General features: G+C 33.3%; 2 protein-coding genes across 3 annotated transcripts; both read left to right on the forward strand.

The window, feature by feature from the left end:
* The first annotated feature begins 131 nt into the window (after positions 1-131).
* LOC114393596 (protein CHUP1, chloroplastic-like) lies at positions 132-4,742 on the forward strand. Of its 2 annotated transcripts, none has more exons than XM_028354948.1 (8): positions 132-299; positions 498-1,061; positions 1,366-1,842; positions 1,927-2,058; positions 2,771-2,952; positions 3,043-3,154; positions 3,674-3,817; positions 4,264-4,742. In XM_028354948.1, exons 2-8 carry the CDS (start codon positions 513-515, stop codon positions 4,369-4,371), a joined length of 1,704 nt encoding a protein of 567 aa, XP_028210749.1. In that variant the 5' UTR covers positions 132-299; positions 498-512; the 3' UTR covers positions 4,372-4,742. The 2 variants fall into 2 exon arrangements, with proteins under 2 accessions (XP_028210749.1, XP_028210750.1); XM_028354949.1 differs by having other exon boundaries at positions 1,369-1,842.
* A 2,628-nt stretch (positions 4,743-7,370) lies between these two features.
* On the forward strand, positions 7,371-9,286 carry LOC114392593 (diacylglycerol O-acyltransferase 3-like). The gene is made up of 2 exons (XM_028353784.1): positions 7,371-8,056; positions 8,342-9,286. Exons 1-2 carry the CDS (start codon positions 7,781-7,783, stop codon positions 9,080-9,082), a joined length of 1,017 nt encoding a protein of 338 aa, XP_028209585.1. The 5' UTR covers positions 7,371-7,780; the 3' UTR covers positions 9,083-9,286.
* Positions 9,287-9,328: the final 42 nt, after the last annotated feature.

Consider the following 9,328-nt stretch of genomic DNA (forward strand, 5'->3'; position numbering starts at 1 on the left):
AAACATAAAATTTTAAAAATAAAAAAATTTTAATTAATATTTAAAATTCTTAAAATTTAAAATTTTTCAAAATTTTTTTTCATTCAAACACACCCAGATAAAAAGATTGAAGTTTTCTGGCGTGGCAGCATGTAACCATACATTATGGGTGATGTGTCTGGATTCACTTTGTCTTTGTGTCACGTTCTCTAAGAGTGAAGAAAGAAAGAAGATACTAATTCATGAAGATGATGGTCAATTTGTAGTTGAAACTTAAAGAGTGATCTATCTATGGCGAACCTGTTCTGTTCTGTCACGAGGTGGCACTCTCACTCACTCACACGGGTGTCTCATAAAGTTTTCTGTCATTAAACACTTCGTGGCAGTTTCCTGCTACAAACACCGTTTCATTTCACACTTCACAAACAAATACAAAAGGATCTCCACACGCACACTCGTAGTTTTCTTCATTCTCTTCTCTTATGTCACTCTTCTGATTTCTTTTTCTCATCTCTCAGAGACCCTTTTGAGTCATGAAGCAAAAAACGCCTTCTTCACCAACCACTGCAAGAAATGCGTCGAAGATGCAAGGTGACAAGTCCCTGCAGAGTCCTCCACCACCACCACCACCACGCCTCAGAGCTTCTTCTAAGGCTCCGAAGTCACCGCCAGAGATTGTAAATAGGGAATCCATTTCATCAACCAGAGCTAAATCAGTGCCTCCAGACTTGAAGAACGTTTCAAGGGCCAAAAGGGGTGTTGTGGTGAACAAGCCTAAGTTGAATGAAGAGGCTAAGGTTGTTGTTGTTGCTAGGCCACGGCGGAGGGTTGGGGATTTTGATCTGCAAAAGAATGAAGACGATGATCCTGATGGGAAGAAGAAGAAGGAGTTGCAGGAGAAGCTAGAGGTGAGTGAGAATTTGATCAAGAGTTTGCAATCTGAGGTGCTTGCATTGAGGGAGGAATTGGATAGAGTTAAGAGCTTGAATGTGGAGCTTGAGTCTCGGAACACAAAGCTCACTCAGAATCTTGCTGCTGCTGAAGCTAAGATATCAACTGTTGACATTGGCAACAATGGAAAGGTGAGAATTTTAATGTGTCTGTCATGTTTTGCCTCAGATAACATGAAATGTGTTTGAACTTTGAATGCCCTTAAAAATTTCCAATTACGTCTTGTTTTCTTATTCTGTTTATAATTCCAAGTGTGGTTAATTCATTTATTAGAGACATCAATCACTTTTTGATTGGATTTCCCTTGTTAACTACTTAGTCTTAGCTTATACAGTGGTACAAAAATGAGATCAAATATCTGTTTTATGCATAAAAATTTATTTGTCACCAACTGTGCTTGGAAATGAATCTGATTATTTTTTTTCTTGGATGAAGAAGGGGCCAATTGGAGAACACCAGAGTCCCAAATTTAAAGATATACAGAAACTCATTGCTGAAAAATTGGAACGGTCTAGAGTGAAAAAGGAAGGTACTCCTGAAATAATTTTTGCTAAAGCATCAATCTCAGCTCCAACACCAAGTTATGCCATTCCTGAAACTACAAGTATAGGAAGAAAATCTCCACCCAATACATGCCTGCAGCCACCGCCACCAGTTACTAGTGTAGGAAGAAAATCTCCATCCAACACATGCCTGCAGCCACCTCCACCACCGCCAATTCCGACTCGGCCTTTGGCAAGATTAGCCAATTCCCAAAAGTCCCCTGCAATTGTTGAACTATTTCACTCCTTAAAGAATAAGGATTGGAAGATAGACTCAAAAGGATCAGTGAATCATCAGAGACCAGTAGTTATTAGTGCACACAGTAGCATTGTTGGAGAAATTCAGAACCGTTCAGCTCATCTTTTAGCAGTAAGTTTTGCATTCAATGTGTTTTCAATTTTAAAATATGTACTTCTAATTAATGAGATGGTAACAACTGACCATCCTTTCCAGATAAGGGCAGACATTGAAACAAAAGGAGAATTCATTAATGACCTTATAAGAAAAGTAGTAGATGCAGCCTTCACGGATATTGAAGAGGTCCTAAAGTTTGTTGATTGGCTTGATGTCAAATTATCATCATTGGTATGTTTCTAACAAAGTTATATAGCTGGCAGACCAATGACTACCATTTGAGCAGCTAATATGTATTAATTTTTTTATCATTTAAGATATAAAATTTTATTCCACTTATAACATATAGCGTATAGGTTAAGAAAAGTAATTAATCTCCTCATTGTTTTTAAATTTATTTGTAATTTTCTTGTATCTTTCTTATTTGTTACTTTGATAGTTTATAAACTGTTATTTCTCTCTTTTGATAAGGGTATATTGGAGAAAATAATAATTCATGACAAAATGACAGATAAATAGAAATAATTTTTTTCTTCAAAAGTGACATACAACAGGAAATGGAAGCAATACTTTTTTTTTAATCTGGACACTGAAAGATAGGCCCATTGATTTAACATTTAATGTTACCCCCCTTCCAGTTCCCAAGACAAAAATATGTAATTATCTATCCATACTTTCTTGTTCATTGAGTTTTACTAGTACATTTAGTTTAACCTTCATAAATGATCTAAGCCCTACAAGGAAAGGTGGTTGTGCAGAACTGCATAAGATATTGAATACAAATGTTTAGTTTAATAGTGCACATCTAATGAAGTTTCATCAGTGAATGAGACATAGCTACAAGATTCTTAAAAGTATGCAAGTGTTATGTAATGTCATGATCAGGTGGTACAACATAAACAATAACTGGTTTCTTAGTAGCTCTGTATCTTGCATTTTGCAGGCTGATGAGCGTGCCGTCTTGAAGCCTTTTAAGTGGCCTGAGAAGAAAGCTGATGCAATGAGAGAGGCTGCAGTTGAGTATCATGAGCTTAAAATGCTAGAACAAGAGATTTCCTCCTACAAGGATGACCCTGACATTCCATGTGGAGCTGCCTTAAAAAAGATGGCCAGCCTATTAGACAAGTCAAATATATCTATCTAGATAATGTTCTTATTTAATAATTACTGATATTGCATGCTTACTCTGTCCCTCATTTCATCTCATTGTGATAGGTCTGAGCGGAGCATACAAAGGCTAATCAAGCTACGAAGTTCAGTCACACATTCATATCAAATGTACAACATTCCAACTGCATGGATGCTTGATTCTGGAATAATGAGCGAGGTATCATTTTTTATGCTTTTACTTTGAAATGGGAACATTGAATAAACATAGTATATAGGTCTGAAATGAGAACAATGTTCAACGTTCAAATTTTATTTGAATGATATAGTGATTGTTTAAGCTAGTCTCTCTATATAACTCTTGATGTGAACTGCTTTGTATAAGGTATAGTTGGGTGGATGATGCATTTTGTGAAGGATGTGTTACTCTAGAGTCTGTTTCCTTCACGATTTAGAAGTTGATGTGGCTATCCATTTTGTTTGTTGTGGCATATTATATGACTTCCTCTTTACAAATAGAAAGGCAGTTTCATATTCAAACATGAATGTTACATTGTCATTGATTACAGTTGTCTGTATTTATATAAGACAACTGTAAAAAATTTAGATAAGCATGCTTGTTTCTTCTCTCAAGAATTTTTATCTTCCCTTGTTATCTTTGTGAATTGATAGGAAAGTATAGACATGCTAAATTTACATTGTAAAATTTGTGTTGATGAGTAACAAACCATCTATGCAGATAAAGCAGGCTTCCATGACTCTGGTCAAGACATACATGAAAAGAGTGACAATGGAGCTTGAATCCATTCGGAATTCAGACAGAGAATCCATTCAAGATTCTCTTCTGCTTCAGGGCATGCATTTTGCATATAGGGCTCATCAGGTTTTTTTTTTTTACCACTCTGCAGATTCTTTTGTCATTAGTTTTGATTTTCCCGAAATTTTGAGGCTGCAAATCTGTAACTTGTAAAGGTTCAGAAATTTGTCTCTAGAACAAATCATAAATTGATGCAATAAAAAAAAACTATTCCTGTTCCTGAAACCAGATTGCTGTTTCATGCTTTAAAAAATTAAGATTGCCAACTTACTACAGTGATTATGAACATTCATGATGCCTGTGAACAAGTTTGTTTACATGTTATCAAAAGACTATTCTCATTGCATGAAATAATAGTTACTTTCACAAATGTTTACAATTCAAATGTTTTCAAATAGCTTTTACAAATTAGTGAATTGTTTGCATGACGAAGCATGATAGCTTGTTTTTTTAGGTAGATAAACTATATGCACTAATCTCATCATTTATTGAGCTGTCACTTATTTATGTAGTTTACTGGAGGTTTGGACTCAGAAACAATGTGTGCTTTTGAAGAGATAAGACAACGTGTACCAGGACACCTAGCAGGGTCTCGAGAACTTTTGGCCGGCATACCATAATCATGAGAAACTACTGACTTTTTATGCTGCTACTAATGGTTACAAATGTTGGCTATTAAACATTCATTATTCTTTTTCTTATCTCTAATGTTGTGGAAGAACCCCTTTGAAGAAATATGGAAGAACAATAAGATATTCTGAAGAAAGAATTCTTCATACTTCCTAGTAAGGTCATAAACTGGCAGCTCCCAACTTGTCATAACCTAGGAATAGGATCTTCAGTTCAGGGTAGTTTAATTTCTATAGTTAATTTTGTTAGGTGGTTCTCTCTAGTGCTGTAACAAACATCATAACCAGCTTAATTTTCCTTTTGTAAGTACATATGATTAATGTTTACCCAGTTACTTTATTGATTTAACAGTCATGTTCAATGTGTAGAGTTTGGGGAAAAACATTTTGAAGCGATTTCTACCGTGTTCTATAAGGAAATTCGGTTCTTTATTCAAGAAGTAAAGGTTAATTGGAAAAGTTTGTCTTGTTTTGTGCCTGTAACATTGATTTTGATATGGCGGAGTAAAAAAGATGATGAAAGTTCATGGATGATTTTTCATTACAAACAAAAAAAAAAATCGATCCATGAATATTTTACCAAAGATAGAAGAGTCACTACTTTAAAAATTAAATAAAAAATATTAATGTTCCTTTTGATTCATCATGTTTCGTAATTAATATATTTTGATATGTTAAATTTTAAGAGTTTCATTCTCATTTTTTATGTTTTTGAAATATATTATTTTTATTATTTTTTTTAAAATTTTATTCAAAACATTAGTATTATGTTAACTTTAAATTTTTAAAAAGGATTAAAATGATACATTTTAACAATATAAAGGATAAACTTTTAAAATTTAACATATCAAAGTGAAATATATCAAACCAAAAGTGACATTTAAGTTTTTTAAAATAATTAATTTTATATGGTGACCACTCAAAACTATTATTATTTTTATTTTATTTTTTAAGAACAAAAAAATTATCGTCAACTTCTATATGAAAAGGTAAAAAAATACAACACCACACAGATTGAACGACGTCAACACATAATTTTACTGGAATCACACAAAAAAAATTATACTCCTCATTAAAAAATTAAAACATTTCATACAACTATACTATTAAAAATAGAAGAAGCATGAGAGTTCAGAGCAAGAGTTCTCTTTTTTAAGGAAAGACAAAAAAATGATCCTAACTCGCCAATTAATCTAGATATGAATGAGAAAATCACAATGTGGTTTTTTGTGAGGTCTGCAAGTAAAACATGGTTGGGTTAGACAAGGAGAGGATTTTTCATTTGGCATCTACAACCTGGTCGAACGAAGACCAGCAATGCAAAGAGAGGCGATGATGTGTTGTCGTATAGGGAGGTTGTGATGTAGACGGAAGTCGGGACAGGACAACAATCTTTTCGGGACAACGGTGAGAGGTAGAGATGGAAGGAGAAAACATCTTTTGTCATTGTGATTGATAATAATTGGTAAATGAAATTATTGTTATTAAATTATTAAATTGAATAATGATAATAATATGAGGGTAAAGATTGTTGTTGTTTGTAGTTTCAAATTCATCTTTTCTTCATTTACCTAGTGATTTTTAATTTTCCAAATATAAAAAATAGAGACTGTTTTTAGCCACTACTATGTTAACTTAACTATTTTAAAATTTAAAACAATAATGTTTCTAAAAAAAAATTGAAAAAATAAATCAAACATTTTGAAAACATAAAGGACAAGAATGAAACTTTTAATACATAATGTACCAAAGCGAAACAATTGCGAAACATAATAGATCAAAAATATCGTTAAATCATTTTAAATTTAAAAATTAACAAAATATTAATATTTCTAATGAAAATTAGAAAATGAGATCAAAATGATACATTTCAAAATATAATGTACCAAAATAAAATAACTAATAAATATAATTGTGGAAAAGTAAAATTAACTCAATAATAAATGATGGCCATTGATGGTAGTAAGAAAAAAGTAGAGAAAAAATTAATGCTGTATTCGGATGAGAAAATTTCATATGAAAGTGTGAAATTAACATTAACTATGCTTGGTTATACGTGATTTTTTGCTTAAGTTATTATTAATCAATGATAAAAGTATATTTTTACATATCAAGTTGTCTAAAAAAATGAAATTCGTAATGTTTATAAATAAATTTAATTTAAGAAACTAACTGGTAAACAATTTTTACATTATAGTTTATCAGAAATTATTATAAAAATGATTTTTAAAATAATTATTATAAAAATTAATAAATTATAATTATATGTTTATCCAAAATTAGACAATAACGTATAGAATATACATTGATTAATGCATTTTACATTATTTTTCTATAAATTAAGAAAATTCAATATAAATAGTAGAAATAAAATAAAAAAAGATTAAATAAAAATACTTTTTAATTGAACTGAATTAGTTTTCAAAGTTGATTTTAAAATAAAATAAAATAAAAATGAAATCCAATTTAAATTACATTGGATTAGATTATATCATATTAAAGTTGAGTTTAAACCTATTTTAATCAAATAGTGAAATAAAAATTAGTTTAATTTTATTATTAATTTTAAGATTTTTATCTTATCATTTAATTACAAATTGTCTTAAATATAATTTTTAAAATAATTTTATCATACATAAAAAAATTAAAAAATTCTTATTATATTTAACAAAGCAATACTCACACCCCCTCTTTTTTTCTCGTATGTCTTTTCATTTGAAGACAATTATTTTCGGAATATGATATTAATATGAACACCTCTTCTAATGATATTTAAAGCTAGATTTATCTTGTGAAAGACTAATTAATTCTTTTTTTAGGGATAAGATTAATTTATCCCTTGCACTATCTCTTTGATGCAATGGAGGAGAGATGAGTTTTTTTTTTTATTTAAAAAAAAGGATGTTATTAAGAAAGATTTCAAAAGAGATAAGTGCAAATCTTCCATATAAGTAATAATCTATAATTAGATAAGAGGTGCAATTTAATTGTTCAACTGGCAGATAAGATAATGATTATCAACAGAGATCAAATTAGAAAGGCCCTCTGGCACATATGAGAGAGAGGGGACGCACCGTTCTATCGAGCACGTGTCTCATTCAGCGGTGACGAGTCAGCAAAATCCCTAGCACGTGTCGCCACTCTGTTTGCATCTCCACCGCAGGATGGATAGTGGGTTCATCAAACGGCAGATATCAAACCAATTCGTACGCAGGACAGAAGAAAAAGCGTGGGAAACCATAACGGTCACGCGCCAAAGGAAAGTGCGCGCCACGTCATCAAAGGCCAATAAGAGACGCGATTGATTATAGAAAGAGCAATCCTTGGATTGGAATTGGATAATAGCCACCAACCAGAATCAAAATAAGAAAAACAGAGTAATTTTGCATCGTCGTCACACATGGAGATCTCCGGCACCGTTCTCCGTCAGGTCAGCTACGTCTCCGGCTATGGGACCCACACGCGGTCCCGCGGCCTGGCTCCTCGTTTTGGGGTGAGGATGGGGATGGGTTCTGGTTTCTGTGACGAGGGGCATTTGCGGTATTACCAGGACACCAAAAAGGTTCTCACCCCAAAGAAGAAGTTGAAGCTGCTCAAGGGTTTCTCCAAATTAGGGCTTGCATCGGATCCCGAGAAACTCGCCATGTTCTATGATCTTCAACAAAACCTCACCTCGGTACAATTTTATTTTCTTTACTTTTTTATATTGGTTGCTGTTCAGAATTATGAGTAATTTCAGGGTCTTGTTTAGATAAATTATATGTAGAGAAAATGAGAAGATTAAAACAATTGAACATTTTGATGAACTAAAATTAACTTAGTTAGGCACGTTATCTTCTGGAGAAATTTTATTAGAGAATTCTATAAAAGTTTGTTTTGATGAGAGAAGCTAAAGAAATTATTTATTTTCAATCCAACAACAATAATACTGAAGCTAAGTTTGTTGTTGTTTTGCGTGCAGGATGCTGGAGATGTATTACTGAGAGAGTTAGAAGCAGCAAGAGCAAAGGAGAAGGAAGTGAAGAAGAAAAGGAAACAAGAGAAGAAGGCCAAACTCAAAGCTGCCAAGATGAATTGTGAATCTTCTTCATCTTCATCGTCCGAATCAAGTGACAGCGATTGTGGTTGTGATCAAGTGGTTGACATGAACACCTTCAGAGCTGGTGTTGGTGTTGGTGTTGGTGTTGGTGTTGGTGTTGTTGCCCCTGCACCTGTCGAGGAATCCCCACTGCCCAAGACCGCCCCCATTGTTGAGGATGCGAATGCGCATTGCGTTGCCATGGAACTGTGTTCTAAGAATGATATATATGTTAGCAGTGCTAGTAATGGTTTTAAGAACGAGAGTGCTGTAGTTACCTCTGCTCCTCAGAAGAGGATTGAGGTATGCATGGGGAACAAGTGCAAAAGATCAGGGGCTGCTGCATTGATGCAAGAGTTTGAGAAAGTGGTGGGTGTTGAAGGTGTAGCTGTTGTTGCATGCAAGTGCATGGGCAAGTGCAAAACTGCTCCTAATGTTAAAGTTCAGAATTCTGTTGATCATAATAGCCTGGCTCAGGGACTTGATGATTCTGTTAAGATTCCTGCTAACCCTCTATGCATTGGGGTTGGCTTGGAGGATGTGGATGCCATCGTGGCTAGATATTTTTGGGAGAGTCACACAGATATAGGCATGGCAGGTGCAGGTGCAGCTACAGCTACTTGATGTTGTGGGAATGGCTAGTGTGTTATTTGTAATTATATATATACGTAGCCAGGATGCCGAGGAAACATTATTGACAATGGTTTTTTTTAGTTGTTCATATTGTATAATATAAATTAGTTATGAAGTTTCTTTTCCTTGTTTATTGGGAATGCCATTCCATTGTTTCACTCTTATACAATAATTGGCTGCAATTAGCCGTTGTCAGTGTGGTTTACATTATACAACCAAATTTGGTCATTTAAAGTG

The sequence above is a fragment of the Glycine soja genome, chromosome 17 (assembly GCF_004193775.1).
Source record: "Glycine soja cultivar W05 chromosome 17, ASM419377v2, whole genome shotgun sequence".
NCBI classification, from domain to species: Eukaryota; Viridiplantae; Streptophyta; class Magnoliopsida; order Fabales; family Fabaceae; genus Glycine; species Glycine soja.